This window comes from Motacilla alba, chromosome 2 (assembly GCF_015832195.1).
Source record: "Motacilla alba alba isolate MOTALB_02 chromosome 2, Motacilla_alba_V1.0_pri, whole genome shotgun sequence".
Taxonomy (NCBI): domain Eukaryota; kingdom Metazoa; phylum Chordata; class Aves; order Passeriformes; family Motacillidae; genus Motacilla; species Motacilla alba.
In genome coordinates this window covers 46225058-46242790 of record NC_052017.1, presented here as the reverse complement: position 1 = coordinate 46242790, position 17733 = coordinate 46225058, and the positions used below count along the sequence as shown (strand labels likewise).

The 17733-nt window shown below is 40.1% G+C and overlaps 1 protein-coding gene across 1 annotated transcript in view; it reads right to left on the bottom strand.

Moving 5' to 3' along the window:
- Window positions 1-447: 447 nt before the first annotated feature.
- Window positions 448-17733, bottom strand: part of NPSR1 (neuropeptide S receptor 1) — a 58020-nt gene continuing 40734 nt past the window's right edge. Inside the window, exons 5-9 of the mRNA XM_038128292.1 lie at window positions 13905-14106; window positions 5302-5378; window positions 4540-4629; window positions 2256-2436; window positions 448-2132 (exon numbers count right to left, since the gene is read on the bottom strand). Coding sequence (XP_037984220.1) covers window positions 2039-2132; window positions 2256-2436; window positions 4540-4629; window positions 5302-5378; window positions 13905-14106 — 644 coding nt within the window. The 3' untranslated portion in view covers window positions 448-2038. The remainder of the gene's footprint in view (window positions 2133-2255; window positions 2437-4539; window positions 4630-5301; window positions 5379-13904; window positions 14107-17733) is intronic.

Below are 17733 nucleotides of genomic sequence, written 5' to 3'. Positions count from 1 at the left end.
GGAAAAATGATAAGAGCAACTTGTAAATGGTACATAGTACAATAATGAATGAAGCAAAAACCTATTTCTTTGAAAATAGATTGATAATGACTTTATTTCAGTCCAGAGTCCTACATTAACTCATGCATATGCTTAATTTAGATGGATGGGATAATTCATGTGGTGACCCCAGTGACTATTATGTAAATTTTTGTGGGATTGAGTCATACTAAATTTGCAAATCAAAGTACTGCTCAGAAATGTTATCTGATTTCCAGGTACTAAGTCTAAAAACTCCATTAATTGTTCAAAAGTAGATAGCGAGTGTACATTTATCAGATGAAAAAGCTAAAATCTACAATCTATGAAGCTTAAACAAAGCAGTCCAATTTTAGGAAAGTTATTACATGCCCATGGGAAGAAAATATTGTCTTGTTCTTATATACAGCCTATCCAAGGTCACTGCAGTAAAGGCTGCTGCAGATTCATAGTTTTAATTAAGCAGTAGCAAAATTTAGATGTAGAGTCTAAATAACAGAACTTCATGGTAATAAAAAGAGATACCTTATTTATTTTCCTGAGAACATAAAGTCCCATGATTTTATGTCTCCTACTTAGGAAAATGTATTTTTGTAATATAGGCAATTATAAATAAATTTTATTCAGTTCTTGCTTTACAGGGAAGAAACTCATTGCAAAACATCATGATAATAAAAACCCCTGTTTAAACTAAGTCCACTTAAGTAAGAATAATTTTTTCACTGAGAGGAAACAAACTCAGTTGCCATACAACTGGTTAGAGTGCATTTTTAATACAAACATTTCAAGCTGCCTTGTAGCAAAATGAAGATTGAAGTTAATATCGCCCCCCCCACACACACACACTTGCATGAGAAATTTTTCCTTATATTTGAGAACAGTGTGGTGGGCAGATACCCAGAGGGCCAGGGAAAGGGGATGCCCAGGTCCTTGGGCCCTCTGCAGCAAAGTTTTGCCTTACCATTGGTCCTCTGTGAAATCTATAATGAATTCACAAGAGTGAACCATTAACAGATTATTTTTTCTAAATGTAATTTGAGTTTTCTGGTTTTGCTTGGGTCTTTTTCCAGCTCTGAGTTTGTGCAAAGATCTGTGTGGTTCCCTGCATGATTTAAGCGACAGGGATGATTTACAGTGGTATGGGATAGGGAAATGCTGCCATGTGGGTGGCGACATGGCAGCTCGCCATAGGATCCTGAAGAAGCTGCTCAGGGCCTTTGCCACAGAAGTGTGGAAGGATCTACATGTGGGGTGCACCTTGGGGTCTGGGAAGGGCTGGTGAACCCATTCACCAGTAGCCAGAAATAAATGGCTGTCCAGACCTGTCATGTGTGAGTCCTGCTGGGACACCGGGGTGCCAGTGATGTGACAAGGTAGGACAGCAGGGAAATTACACACTGGAAGGGGAGGAAGAGATACCGAGACAGTGCTGCTGGTGTGAACTGAGAAGCTGGGCCAGGTGATGTGGCAGGTAGTATCCCAGTCATTCACTCCCCCCTTCTCTGGCTATGACTCTGTAAGTGGCTCCATATGAAACCCAGCTATAATTACATAGAGTGACAATGGTGTTTTGTCATTGGAAAAGTGCCCATGTTTTCATTTTAGCTGGGGTCCTTGCTCTGTAATTGCTTGTAAACACTCAATCGGTTGTAAAGCCAGATGGTGCAATAGATGGCTTTTAGTGACTCCTGAAAAATAGAGAAGACTGACTAGACACCATTTACAATTTTCTTTTTTTCTGTTTGGAGCACATAGATTACAGCTTGCTTTAAACAGAGGGTCAGATGAAACCTCATAACAGAGGCATGCAAACCTCTCATACTGAGCTTGGCACTGGCAGTGTGCAATTGATGAGGCCGCTGTGCCCACCCACAACATGTGTGCTGTAAGGTGCACAGGAGCACAAGGTGCAGGCTCTTGCCAGTCAGTGTCCATCCACTTCAAGGTGCAGAGAGCTTGTGGGAGACCTCTGTTTTCCTCTGTACAGGTGCCAGTGTGGCTTTGCAGAACATTGTCTGTGCTAGATGTATTCTGGTTTTGACAGGACCTGCATCTCCTGCCCTCCATCGCTCCTTTCCCGGAAAGTCCCCCCCAGCCTTTGAGTTCTTCTTTCCCTGCAATAAAATAAAGAATGGTCAGAATTAAAGGAGTCAAAAATAGTTAATCAATTTAGGGACTGTGTTTATGCATTCCCTCCCTTCTTAGGGGTAGTCAGAGTGACAGTAAAGGAGCAATACTCAGAAGGGGGGCAGAGGCTGTTGCTGAAGAAGCAGTAGATGAGGGGGTTGACAGCACTGTTCAAGGCTGGCAGGTTCTGAATAATCACAGATGCGTAGAAGCGCTCTTTGGTCTCAGGCAGTATGTTGAAGTTGTCCAGGATATCAAACAGAAAGTAAGGGCTCCAACAGAGAATAAATGCTGCAGACAAGACAGAGAGGGGAAGAGCTTGACATTGGATAGTTTAGCAATTTAGAGAGGTAATTACACACTCATGGAGCAACTGTCATAACACATAAATATTTGTTCATGCAAAAAAAAAAAGCTCTCCCCATTCAGGACCTTATTTAAGAGAATAGTTATTAGATTGTGCTTTTAGTTGTCTTTATTTTTATTTTAATGCCTATAAAATATATTACGTGTGTTTCTCTAAGTGTTTAGAGTGCTCCCTCTAGACATATTGAGACACTTCTGAACACTACACAACACATAAAGGGTAAATAGGTAGCCAGTTAAAGCATCATCAGTTATAGTGAAGTGCTCTTTTAATGGTCCCCGGAGTGAGCAGCCAATCTAAATGTACACACAGCCAAAGTGCTGCTCCGTGACAGCGCTGCCTGTCACAGCCACCTATTAAAATAAGGTTCTCAGACACCCAGGAGCAAGGAATGACACTCTTTCACACTGCATTATGGCAAACCAACATGTCACTCGGCATGCTGGATGGAAACGCTGTGTACATGGAGTGTGTGGGAAGATTCTCCTAATTTCCTGTACTGCCATTTGAGAGATGAATTTAAGGAAGGGAAGAGAGGACTGTACTGCTCATAGCCTCTGCTTTTGTTCAGAGAGACAGGGAAAGAATGTTAGCCACGGATCTAGCTTTATTTGCAGGCACAGGGAATAAATCTCTCTCACAAATTTCTGTGCTGTCTCTTCTCACAAAGGCCTTTGATCCAGGATTTGCATAGAAATGCTGGGACAGGCAGTTCACTCAAATAAGCTATAAGTACCTGGGTTGCAAACATACAGGTAGTTATGAAATCAGACACATGATGACATCCTGACCCAGATGAGACAGCAGAGTAACCCTGTGCCTGTTTTCTTGTCTCATTAATCAGAATTTCTTTGCTGGCAGTTAGCTGAGTGCTCACTAAAAGTGCAAGGATGAGGTAAGCTCCCCTCCTGTTTTCTAGAACAACCAAAACAGGAGGTGTCTATGCACATATATATGCAAAATGGCAATACACAGTGCCAGAGTGTGGATCATAGCACTCACTATGCAGAACTTTAAGTGGCTTTAAAAAAATCTGTGGATGCTAGGTGTCAATCTGTTTGCACATCAAGAGATGCTAGGTGCCTAATATTATCACGGTCTGCTGAAATACCTGAGCGTCCATGTGAGCTCTCAACATCTGATGGCCTTGCAACAGTAGTTGTGTCTGCCAAAAGCTTTCTCTGATTGCCAGGCAGAAAAGTTCAGACATGGAGAAGCTGTTCTTGGGCTTATGAAAAGTATGAATCACACTGGTCTCTCTCATGTCTGCAGATGCTGCCACTAGACAGTGAGCTAAGCTACACAAGTGGCTGTTATCACAATATCCTTCAATCTGAATTTTGCACAGTGTTGGAAAGAGAAGCAATCTCTTCTTCTGTCAGCCCTTGGGAGTAAACAGCTTTGGTTCCTTTCCTGCATGTCTCTGGCAGCTAATCATAAGCTCTGTGTGATGCTGCCTTTATTTATTGAGATAGAATATCAGCTTCCTAATTGCATCAGAATAATATCATTTCCCTGGGAGACAGAGAACACCTGCACTAAGTCATCTGCTGCCCAGTTGGGAAAGGAGAGCTCATTCTTTCCATCTTGGCAGGCAACACACCTGTGACATTAAATACAAGTGATGTACATCTCACCTTTCTTCTCTCCCTTGCACCACCCCAGAGGCTCACAGGCCATAGAGTATCTCTAAACCTAAAAGACAGCTCAGTTGCCAAATCTTTTGGCAGTCTGGATAGGAAAGAGATTACCTCTTCCTTTGTTCCTTCTAGAGATTTTCTCTTTCTTTATGTACACGAGGGGCTGTACATCTAATTTAATTCAAGGGTTATGTCAGATACCTAAAATAGAAATACATCAGCCAGAAAGGAGGGGAAGGATAAGATCAGAAGGCAAGTCAGGTGTCTGAGTAAAGCTCCTTCTCCAAGCCATCTACTTTGTCTGCTGATGATAGAGGTTGCCGAGGAAAAGCAGCTTCCTAATGTCAGCATCCTCCCTAGCTACCAGCTCTGGGGCTTTTTACTTACCAAGGATGATCACAATGCTGTACTTGATCGCTTTCACCTTCGCCCTGGATATGAACCTACGGCTGGTGTAGGCATTGGAGGTTTTGCCACCTGGGAAAAGAACAGTTCAGCTAGTGGAAGAATAGGACTGGTGTGTGGATGTGTCAGTATGTACCTTGACAGGCAGGACAGGAATACACAATCTCATCTTTCCCTTGTGACAGTTAGGGCCTCGGTAGTTCCTGAAATTTGGACACTTGCAAGTTTGCTCAAGTTGGACAATCAAAACCTGAGCCACCCAAAATAAAAAGGGAAAAAGTAAGCAGAGTAGATCTCCCTGAAGCATTGAGGCATGTGTAGTCTTGGGATGGAATACTCTGATCATTTTATAGCTTTCTGTGGTCAGGAGTTTCTGATCTTGAGCAAAATTTAGACTTGCAAGGATATGGGAAGACACAGAAAAATTATATGCTAGAAAAAAATTATTCTGGAAATGGACAAAGTTCCAGGAATAGGAATTCTAACTTATAGAATAAGTAGCTTTTACTTTTTATTCATTTTGTCACAGATGTTTCCTATTATGCCTCTAAAGAGAATTTATTGTCAAAGGAAAGAAGGTAAATAATGTAGAAATGAGTTAGGAAGGAATAAATACAGAAACCCCATTCCCACCGCAGCGATGGGGGCCCAACATGACATGTGCATGTCCAAGCACTCCCAGATTTGTGAGGATCAGCTGGAATTGAACCACAAAGCTGGAGTCACAGGTATGCTGAGACTCACCAGGACAGCTGGATAAGATGACAGCCTGAGCTTTGCTCTTCATCCAGATGGTTCGAATCACAATTGAGTATATGACGCTGCAGAAGGGGAAAAGTTGCTGGTATTAGGCACAATAAATTTAACAGACATCTGAGTCATTCGTGCTCTAAGAATATACTTGTCTAGGTGTAAGGAGTTCACAGAGGTGGTGAGACTGAATAGGAATAATAATAGTAAATGACAATAATAATAATAATAATAATAATAATAATAATAATAATAAATATGATATGACTCTCCCACAGTACTTTTCTGTACTGAAGAACTGTACTTTTCACCATGGAAGTCCTTATGGTTGTGCTGGCTTTGTAGATGTCGAATCCGAGGCTCAGAGGAATGCTGTGATTTGGCCAAAAATCTTTCCGGCAAGAGCTCATTGGTGATTTTGAGCCAGCCAACGCCAAATCCATCTGAGTATCAGCCCTGGAGCACTAGCTCTGATGAGGGAAGCAAGGGAGGGACCTGGTTTTGCTGTATGTACGCTTCAATTTTGGTGTTACTTTTTGGGTATGAAGCTGGTGAATAAAATTTCACCCTGGGGAATTTGATAAGGGCAAGATCCATGAGAAATGCAAATAAATACAGCAGTGCTCAGTTTTGGGTCTCAGGGTCCAGTGGTGGAAATCAAGGAGGACTGAAGTGTCAGATAAATGGAAAGAGTTAGATGATTCAAAACCAGATCCACCACCATCTAGATATTTAGAGAGGTTTGTATACTTTCAATAGGAAAGATGAAAAGTGCCCTAGTACCCAGTGACCTTGGATAGTTATGGACTTTCCCTGTGCAATAGCCAATCTGGACTGCTACTGATTTAATATAGAGTAGATAAAAATAATTCCATCAAGATGAAGAGCTGTTTAAACCCATGCCCTGCTTGAGGACATTGTCATAAGCCTTAGTGGTCCTTATATGAAAAAAGTGTGATGAAGGATATAATTTCAGGGTGTTTTATAGAGGCAAAAATGTGTCTTACTGTTATGTGGCTGATTTTTGTTATCAGAAGAGGCATTATACTTATTAGTCCTTTCAGACTGATATATGAGTCTTTCCTACAGCACCCTCAATTGCTAGACTTGCTTGCAAAGGCAGAATTTGTGCTCAAAAACTATGAAGATTTGGAGGTTTCCCTTTCTGTGGAAGTTTGAGCCATCTGGTTTCCAGGCCCAGTAGGTGAGAGCTGTAAATCCAAGGTGCAGTCTGGGCTGTGCAGAGGAGCAGTAGCATCCTTGCCCAGTGAGGGGTTTGCTCGCATCTGCTGTGGACTACAACTTGCTCTCCTTAATCCCTTCAAAAGTCCAGCTTGGCTCCCAGCTGATTTGAACATTTTCCTTTTATCTCCTGGTTTTTCAAGAGCCTGTTTATTTAATAGCTTATACACTTGAAACTCAATAGTTTCTTTGTACTTTTACAGACAATGGTAGGAAATTCACATATGTTTCTCCTTTGATTGTTCCAATGAATCAGAATGTCTTATAATGGTAATTGTTGTCATCTCAAAAATTTTACTAGCTCGCTCTTAAAAGTTCTGTTTCAATTTTCTTCCTAGCCTGCTGTCTCTAGCCTGACCTCTTTATTTGCAGCTGAGACAATGTCCTTCCTGATGCAGATTTTCCTTTGTCCAGCAGGAAACATTCAGAGTTTCTTAAGCATCAGGACAAAGGAGTCTAACTCTGTAGTCAAAATATCCTTACTTTCAGCCAAATGCCATAAGGTTGAATTATGAAGCAAGGCTTCTCACTTGCTTTGCTTTGACCCCAGAATTTCTGCCCTCTTGGCTGCAGTCTGGTAGGGGCATGTCTTTTGCCAGATACGGTTACATCATCTGTCTTTTCACTGGCATTTCACCTATGAGATTACATGCTGATTCATTTGAATCCCTAAATTTTAGAACTCCAGAGGAAAGTGGAATTCTTGTTTTCATCCAGCAGCTTAATAAAATGTTGCCAACATAGTGGAACTGTGTCGGTGTTTTTGCCTCTGTTCATCTTTCTTTTCTCTGCAGCTGATGCCAATGGAGCCTTCCTAATCAAGAGTGGACCAGAGGTGGTGTAAAGCTGCTCAGGGTGGGTGTCAGAAAAGTTTGCATGCTAGGTAGACTTCTGAGCAGCTCTTGTGCCAGCCACAGTTATTCATTTATAATTTGATCTCTCTGGGACTCCAGTTCGTAGTAGTGCCTAACCCATTTTCTTTATTTTTTTTTCCCCAGCAATGCTGACATGTAGCTGAGAAACTGGACTTTGCTTTTACCTAAAGCATAGGATCATAACAGGCAACTGCATATGTGTTTCAAAGCCGCAGATGTAAAAAGAGGGTTCTCATAGAAGAGAAGTATTTTTCTTATGAGGGAAAATCAGCTTTTTTCAGGATACATTTGTAGCTCCTTTCTTTCTTGTAAAAGGTGGCTGGAGGAGGATCCAGAGTTTGGTCAAATCTCAAAGAAATTTTCACTTGGAAAATGAAGTGGCAGATGAGCAAAGACTAGCAGGGAACAGATGACAAACTGGTATTCAGAGGAGTGTTTGAAAATAGTTTGCACCATTCTAACCGTATCCTAATTTCTGTTCCCTTCCCCTGGACGCTGAACTCCTCAGCCTTCACTGCCAAGATGTAAAAGCACGTGGTACACATTGCCACAAAACTCTTTTTTTAACCCAGGTAACACGCCTGCCTGCTGCTTGCTCTTGTCACCACTGAAAGCGCAAGGAGATGTGATGAGCAGCTCCTGAGGTCCAGGTGTTGTCAGGCTTCTTTGTGTCTGTAAGTGCACAGCACACTGATCTTCCAGCCCAGGTTGTAGGTGAGAGACTAATGAAAGGGTACTAAGGTGGAAAAGTCAAACCTGGATGGAAAATTCATCCAAGCTATTCTGAAAAGTAGCTGCTCAGGCTTTGAAGACCACAGGATAGAAAGGACATGCTGTTGATCCGAAAATGTGATGATTTTTCTAACCCTGATAAAATGGATATCTCGAGAGGTGGGAGAAAAATACAAAAATATGGCTCACATTATGGGTATATCTCAGATAATTAAATTCTTCGCATCTCCAAAAACAATTTAGCTTGATCCAAATTTTAGGATTAAGAGGCATGTTCATCATAGCCTGCTATTAGTTAATAGTGTTCTTTAATATGCCCCATTGGTAATTACAGCATTTTTTATCCATGCAAATACGTAACGTAAGGTTAGTCATACAAATGCAACTGTGAATAATCACACCCCATCTGAATTTTTAATTCATAGACTGCTTTTTTTTGAAAAGAAAATGTCTTCTGGTAAAGCTATGTACTGATAATAACAATCATAAATGTTATTGATCTGCCCGCTCTTTAAATGTAGATTTTTTGGAAATAAATAATTGCACTATGAGGGCGTCCCACACAGCCTCAGTATTTTCTAGTAAAATGAGCCTTTACCATGGCTAAAGTACACTCAAGCTCCATGTTAATTACTTCTATTTATCATCCAGTATTGCCCATTGTTCCTAATACTTTATTTGTGCAAAGTGATGTGGCTGCTTTGTTTTATGGCAGCTAATTTACAGCACTGTTTGTCTAAAGAGAAAAGTAACCTCATCTGAACAAACTATTGCAGGCACATATAATGGGTAAGTGAAGAGATGGACAGATGATAGAACGTGTGTGCAAGATCCAGGGTTTTTATTTAGAAATGGAAATTGCAGGCAAAAAAAGAATGGCCTCACTGAACCAAGTTCAAAAAATGACCTTTGGTATTTTTATTAATGGCATTTCCAGTCCTTTCATTTGATTTAATTCAGAGAAATACCTTTTATTTAATCTATATTTTATTTCATTACAATGCCTTGGGTTTAATTCCATATTTTTCCTTTTAGCTGATTTTGGGTTTTTTCTCTTCTAATTATTTTTCAGCTGCTCCAAAGCAAATGTTCTCTTTGGAGTTCAGATTTTAAACAGCAAATGGATATCTTTTTCCTCTGTGCTTCAAGAGGAGCTTTAGCAATTATTTTTTAAACATGAGTTTGCAATTATATTAGGGAAATGCCTATGTATTATATTTATAATATTAAATTATAAAAAAATATATTTAGTAATCATGAATAACAGCTAAAAACCACTGAATTTCTGGATACTCAAGCGCCAGAACATAATTATGTTTTGGCACAGAGTATCAATGCAGAATACACAGTAGCTCTTCTGTCTCCCCATCACAGGTTCTGAGGGACCCAGGTGCAAATATTTGCAGGAGAGCAGTGTGTAATCTTGATTTGAGCCATATTTAACCTCTGCTCAACAGTGCCCCAGATGTTTTCAACAATCACAGACACCATTTGAGCTTTGCCTGGTGTATTTCGTAATAGGAGAAAAGGTTTTGGTTATAGCTGATGACACTTGTCCCAGCAGAGGAGAGAACTAATTACTACAGGTTCCCTAATTACTTTTTTTGAATCTTCTGTGGTTTCATAGGTTGATAATATCAACTGTATAAGAAGTGTTAGAGTAATGGAAATAAGATGGAACAGGCCAAATTTTTAAGCACTGTATAGAAATGCCTGACTCAAGATCTGTGGTTCTTCTTGTACATCACTGAGACTGTGGGGACAAGGGAAGTTTTAATATGAAAAGAACAAATATTCTCCACTTTTTTCAGCTCTCAACGATATCCATACACTTGGGTTAAAAATAATAATCATAGCTTTTCATTTTCTTTTCATTATTCAGGTCTTGTTCATTGGTATTATAATCAGATAAAAAAAAAACCTTGCTGAAAAACCACAAGCTCTTTGATAACTGATTGCTGATTCTCTAGTTGTGAAGAAGTGGTAGGAATAAACCTCAGAAGTATTAAGGTCTTTCAGGCTGTTGCAGTTTTCTTCATAAATTACCATTCTATATATATTTAAAAAAAAAAAAAAAAAGCAGGGGGTGAGGGGGAGAGAATGCTGTGTTCTTCTGGTTCACGTTTTGGCTTGGAATGTGTAGAGTTTGCTCACACCACATCTGGGGGTTTAGCTTGTCAGTGGAAGGGTTTTCCAGGGTGAGCACAAGGTTATCAGCTAAATAATTCATTCCATGGGCTGCGGCGTTATGAATAACACAACTCCTGTGAGTTAGTTGAAGGCTGTCAGGAACACGTGAGATCAGCTCTACAGAGAGAGCTGAGTGCTGGATGAGAGAAGCTTAAAAGATGATGGTGTCTGAACTGTAACAAGTGAAAACAGCCAAAGCAGCATATCTAGTGTGGAATTAACTCCTGCACCTGAAAAGTAAGATTTTATCCTTTGTATGCACTTCAGATGAACAGCACCAGAAAAAGTGCTGTCATCAGTGAACTGCTTTGCTCTAGAGGTTAGGTTTTCAGCAGATTCAGGCAGCAGAACTAATTAAGAATTAACTCTGCCAGCCAGTGTCCCACATTGCATCAGACACCTGCCATGCAGCTAAATCAGAGTGCTTCAGCAGAGAAAATAAAGTAGCTGCGCAAACAATATGAATTCTTGCAGAAAAGGTTTCATTTTTTAATCTGTGTGCATCCTGCCTTGCTTCCTCACTGAGTGTGGTGTATGACTTAGCTTCTGGCTTATATGTATTCATGGCTTCTTCTACTGATCCTTGACCTTTCAGTTACACATTTATGGATCTTCTCTCCATTTTTATGTTGTGGCCTTTTTTAAATAACATCTTCAGCTAAAGGTCATAAAATTAAAAAAAAAAAAAAAAGCCTTCCTAAATTTATTAAACAACACCTTTCATTTTATAAATCATCTCTTGTCAGAGTAACACACAACTGGAACATATGTGATCTCTCTCACCCTTATGAAATAGCAACTCGTTTATCATCAGACCTCCTGTGCATCTGAGAGTATTGGGTGGAACAAAACTTTCACAGAGAAACTGAGTCCCTGGGGGTATTAACAGCCATTCCTGCTGTTCTTGAGCCACAAACTGCTTACCAGAGTATTTGTATGCTGCAGCCACATCAGGTGGATTAGCTTTAAACTCCCGGACTGCCAATGATTTTTCAAGAAATAGATGTCACAGCTTCAGGCTATGTTGCCAGATGTTTTACAGATACATCAGCTGGGAAGTTGCAACCTTCACTTTTATGCTTGAGACTTAAAAAGGTGTTCTGATAAATAGCCATTTCCTCCCAAATTGCATGGCATTTTTTCATAATGTCTCTGCTGACCTTGCCTGATGCTAATCCTCTTTTTTTGTGGTTTTAGACAATCCTTTCTGTTCTGAAAAAAATAGTATCACTGACAACTATAAATAAATAAGCACAAAATAAATTCTTCCCTGCACTACTCCCCTTCCTTCCTTCCAGTGCCAGATACCACTTTGGACCTGTCAAAAATCTGACTTCTGCTGGCAAAGACACAGGAGCATTTGTGTTAATAAACACTGAAACCAGGAATGTTTCTGGGTTAGGTGATGGACACTGCGCTGCCCCCGGCTCCAAAACCAGTGGTTTTAGCTCCTGTCCTGCCATAAACTGCTTGTGTGAATGTAGCTTAAGGTTAAAGCCACAAAAAAATTAGGATGTTTTATTCATGTCTCAGATGTCAGGGCAATCTCATGAAATGCCAGTTTCACTGCCTTTCTCTTTCCCCTCATGTCTTCATCACCTTCTTGCTTCTGGGGATTTACTGTAAAACAAGTCACAGAGCTGATCTGGTTTGAATATCTTTCTTTGGCAGAGAGGAGGGGAGCATAATGTCAACAGCTCTGAAATATTTATTGCTCTGTAGCTTGCCTTTTCTTGCCAAACAAGTATAGATGGTGTGTAAAAGGAGTGGCTGGTCTGTAACAGAAACCATGCAAATCTATATGTATGTTAGAGTGTGAAAGAGATGTTTCACACACCTGTGGAATGACTGGTAACTGGGCAGGCTGCGGGTTTTTTTTTTCCTGAAACACTTAAGATGCTGGCTAGAATTTCCCAACTGCTGCCTATTTGAGAAAGCTCATAAAAGAGCCCCTTTCACAGTAACAGCCAGCCTCAAATTTTCTATTGCCATTTCTTTTCACTGTTAAATTGTTTTTTGCCTGTGCAGTGTGTGTTTGTTGTTTTTGCTGCTACTGCTGGGCTGCAGATCTACCCACATTTTTATTTACATATTCCCAAGAATATTTTTTTGTATATTGAAAATTGCTGTCTTTCAGAGACAGGAAAACATGCAGAGAAATTATCCCACTTAGGAAGGATAACTTGGGAGTAGTTTTTCCTTTCTTATCCTTTTCTTTAAGGAGAAATTTCTTGATTTTTTTTTTATTATATCTATACAATCTGGCACAAAAAAAAAACAAAAAGGAAGGTTTAGAGAGCTGACATGTTATGAGCAATGTGTAAAAATCATCCCTTCTCTCTAGGGATCAACACTGGTCCATTTTGAATCTGTATCAAACAGTCAGCTAGATGAGTTCAAGCACCACATGGTTTTGATTCTATCAGAGATAAACTTGTTGCCATTAAAAGCTGCAGAACTTAATCTCTGTGATAAAACAGTAATAAACTTCAAGGTTATGTAGTTTGTTCTGTCATCATCTAGAAGAGATCAGCCTCTGCCCACCCCACTCTCACCCAGGGTACTAATGAGCAGCAAGCTAAGGGAGACTCATGGCTCATCACTTGTTAGAAAAGCAGATGGACCAAGAGATATATCCAAGGGACATTGCAAAAATAGTTCTTCTCTCAGAGTCTAAGCAGCACCAAATTATGGGGTGAAAAAAGGAGTCCCAGCAAGTCTTTCTTGCTGCTGACAAGAAGAGACAGACACCAAGAAATACGATTGCTAGTGAAGAAGAGAAAAATAGTGGCTCTGAGAACTGTCACTGACACTGGCAGCGCATTTTGAGGCAGTTAGGAAGCCTCACTCCCCCTCCAAGTCTGATTTTGACTGCTCTTTTGCATTGGTGGCTCCTCATGGCTAGTTACCCTCTGTTTCACGGCAGCTAATGGCAGTGCTCTGGAGGGAGGCTGATCACTAAGTCTGCAATATTGATTGACCTCAGTTCAATACAGTTTCTGCAGACTGTCTTTGTGATTTGAGGCAAATCAGTCTCAAATATCTGCAGCTTAGTTTTCCTATTACAAAACAGGAAGAAGTACATTTGTTCATATTTTAGGAGTAGTTGGCAACTTCAACGCTCGGAGATTTCTTTCCAATCCTGGTGAAGGAACCCTTGTCGAGTACAGTGAAGCTTGAGAGCACTTCAAGTTAATTTTAGTTTAATTAGTGTTAAGTGTGGTTTTCTGTTCTTCTATTAAAATTATCTTTTGTAATAATGGATAAATATTCATACTGGGTTTATAAAGATATCTTTCAAGCCTGAAGCCGTGGAGATAAGTGGACACACTCAGAGATTAGTTCGTTTTTTCAGAGAAAATGTTTCTGGCTGTTAATACCACACAGAGAACACCCAGGGCAAGTACAATGACCTGTGTATTATGTGATAAAAACCAAAACATCTATGCAGCAGGTATGGAAATGAAATTGTAATGAATGACTAGAAATTAAAGCATTAAGCTGATTGCACACTTGACAGCATTCACCACACATTTGCTGACTGGGCTTAGGACTTACCTGATAATGATCAGAGGAATGAAATACACCAGAAAAGCCACAACTGTCATGTAGGGGATCCAGTAGGAGTCATCAGGCCAGAGAGCCCAGCACTGCACTTCCCCATTGGAGAGCTGCCGTTTCCCAAAAATAATCAGAGTGGGTATGGAAAACAGGAAGGAGAGGCTCCAGGCCACTCCAATAAGCACTTTTGCCTGCCTCTCTGTGTAACAGAGTCAAACAGACAGTGTCAGGGGGGTTGTTGGTGAGAGTGAACCCTTTGTTCTGCACTATGGACAGAAAGGCAGGGAGGAGGAGGAAATTCTGTGAAGAAAGGGAATTTTAGGCTGCAGCTGGCTGGTGCTGAAAAGACTTCAAAGGAGAAAAAGGATTTCATCTCTTTCTCATGATAAATTGTCATGTCATTAGGAGCTTGTATTTTGCAAGTTTTATTTAAGGATGCTTAGGGCCTGTTGAATCTGAAACACTATGAGAAAGGCACTGGTCAGGGTCAGCAAGTCAGAAACATGAAATGCAAATGGTACCTCTATGCCACCGAGAGAACATCACTTATGGATGTGAAGGACCTCAGACCTGCCCTACTGCATGCCTAGTGATGCGCCTGGAAGTGAGAAAGATTGCAAAACATTTCCTATGAGGAAAAAGAAAATGCCTCAGTTCAGGATCAGAACAAGATTGCACAACCAGCTGCCTTTAACTCCATCTGCAACTTTACTGCCCCAAAGAAACATGGGCCTGAAGAACCTGGCCATCTCCTGCCCTTCTCTGTATGATGGTGGGGATAAAATTTAGCTCCTGCTGATGAACCCAAGCCATGTCAGGAGTGGACTGCTAGACAAGTAGACTGCTAGACAAGACAGGGCAGATGGCAGTGCTCAAGTGCCCAGCTCGGTTTTATCTGCTGCAAAATACAGGAACTGGGAGATCCTGCTGGATTTCATGATGAAGAACAGGAGCTAAAGGACCTCAAAACCTCCATCAGGTTTGGGTTACTGCATCCTCTTAATTTCTGGCCACTGCCAAGTGAGGAAAAGCATGTGGGAAAAGAAATGATGTCTGGTGGCACACACAAGATTTTGTAAATATCAATGGGTTGGTTGGAGCAGAAAGTTCCAAGGCTTTCGTTTTCAAAAACCAGCATCTTCTGGCTAAAATCCAGTTAGCTCTAGCTGAAAAGTGTGGGGGGAAAGGGCTTATCTGTGGAGTACCCATGATTATCAGTGACACTTATTCCTCCTGAGCCAGATTGCAAGAGGACCATATGGGGACAGATATTTTTTTTTTAATCTGGGAGCTTTAGTGTTCAAATACTTTATTGTCCTAAAAAATACCCGAGGTTGTGTGTGAAATAGAAAACCACTTTAAATTATGCATATCAAGAAGAATGTCTTTTCTCCTTGAAGCTCAAAGAGCAATACAAAAGCATGTGGGCGAAACATTCAAAAAGTAATTTTATGCTTTATAAAACATCAGTTGCAAATACTCAGCTATCCTGCTCATTTTTAAATGCTACCCACGTTCAGAAAAGCATGGTCTTGCTAATCTAGGGCTTAAGGGAACTCTGATGACATCTGCGTAAGTGAGAGGGTTAGATTAAGGCTATAAATATTGTACAGGCGAAAGAGAACTGTGAAATTTCCCAGAGCATAACAGAATAAACTTAGCAAAAGGAATATTAAGAATAAATTTCACAAAATATTTCCTCACAGAAAGGACATTTCAAATGTGAGCTAACTACTTAAATTACAATCATGCAAGCCTCAGTGTTCTTCTAACTAAAAACGATCAGAGCTGGAAAAGAAACCTTATTTTTTTATAGTGTATATTGAACAGAACTGGGCAATTTGGGTTGGGCAATAGAGATATTTCTTTGTGTTTCATAACACTTTTCCTGCAATGTTCATTTATTTTTATTTTTAAATATCCCTTGTATTTGGTAGAATATGACCTTGCTAATATAAAGGGCTTTACAGGGCACTGATGGGTAAGCAGATTTTTGTTTTGTTGGAATAATGTTAATTTTCTGCCTCACCAGCAGGGCTTTTTTTATGCTGCATTTTTAATAGTTGCTCTAATATGCTCAAAATGCCAGCAAATCACATAACTAGAACTGTATCAGTTATAAATGAACTCAAACAAATAACTTTTGATATACAATATTTTATTGAACCTATCTGAGCATTTTCCTTGAGAGCTTTTCAAACTGTGGTGGCCAAGACTAACTCCCAGGGCTGGAGTGGGAACCTCAGCTGTGAGCTCTGGCTCTGATTCTCCTAAAAGATGTTTCCTTGTGACTGTCCCCTTTGCTCTGCTCCCACCATCCCTGCACTGTGACAGTGGGTTTGAGTACATCTCTCTGCTCCCAGCAATATGGGACAGGGGGTCACCTCTTGGAAGGAACTTTGCTTCCTGCCATCAAGAATGTCAAGGCTATGTAACCTTTTGAAAAACTGAGTGCCAGCTTAAAATTAGGTCTTAAATCCAGAGAGAGCAGAGCTGTTCCAGACTCTCGGTGACAGCACTGTTTTCAGCCCAAAGCCACACAAGGATCAGTTTACACCTTTTTGGGTTTTGTCATTTTCTTCAGCAGTTCTTTCTTCACCTGTTGTGTAGTTTGCATGTTGTTTGCATATACCTTTCCAACATGATGAAGTATTCATAAAATATTTTCTGCTATAACTTCTCAGTTTCTTTTCTTTTTGATCTTTATTTTACAATTTTTTAATACCCTTTTGGTTGTAGAATTAGGTGTCTCATAGTAAAAGCTTTAGGATTAAAAGGTGTATTTCTTTCCCATACTGCACTTTTTCTGGTCATTTATGTATTTGAAAAGTATAAAATATTCAGCTGTTGAAGTCTGTTTTCTTAAAAACCATGCAAAGAACAGCTCATTGCAAATACTTTTTAACAGGACTTGAGGCTAGTAACTAAACCACAATTTAAAAAAAAAATGTTTGACATTTTCAAAGTGGAATGTTTGACTTTTTTTTTCTTCTAAAAGGATGTTTCAAGGCTACATGGAAACATAATTTTTCAAATCAATAAGAAGAAAGAACTCTTTTGTTTCTTGATTGAAGGATTTTGGGGGGATGAGTGTTTAATTTTGCAAAGAAATTTGCCACAGGTTGACTCAGAACTATTCACGAAGTTCCTCTGTGTCATCACCAAAGACAAAGATTTGTAAATCTCTTTGTTCTCTATCTGTAGAATAGCTGAGAGGGCATTTCAAAAGCGTCCCACACAGCACCTCTGCAAGGAATACCTGGGTGCAAAAGTTGATTATTTTATGTACATTCCAGAAAGTTGCTATGTTAAATAGATCTCTCTAGAGCCTTCTTTTGGATTTACAGCTCTCTTCTTTTTTCCTTTGAACATGGTCTTTGCTTGTGCATCAGTGTGTAGCCAGACCTTGCAAAAGGCAGATGGGTTTTGTCAGTGTTTTCTCTGCTTGTGACCTTTTCCCCCTGACCAGAGCTGCACCCAACTGATGATTTTGCTACCCTCAACTGGGGCAACATCTGCAAAATCAAACAAAAAAACCTTTATGGTCTAGGTATGGGAAATGGGATTAAAAAAGGCTTTTACAAAGATTTGAAGTGATTTTTCATGGGTTCTTTTTCAACTTCAAAGTGCTTTTCAAAGATTACCCATCAAATTCTTTATTATACCCAGGCAGTAATTTAACAAGCTCTGTTTTTTCTGTACCATGCATGAAGAAGAAATGCCAGCAGGTCTGTCCCACAGCTCATCCTGCTCAGCGAGCAGGTTTATGAGCCCTCCTGAAGGAGCTGTAGAGCAATGCCACCCCTCCCAAAGCCCACTGGGAAAA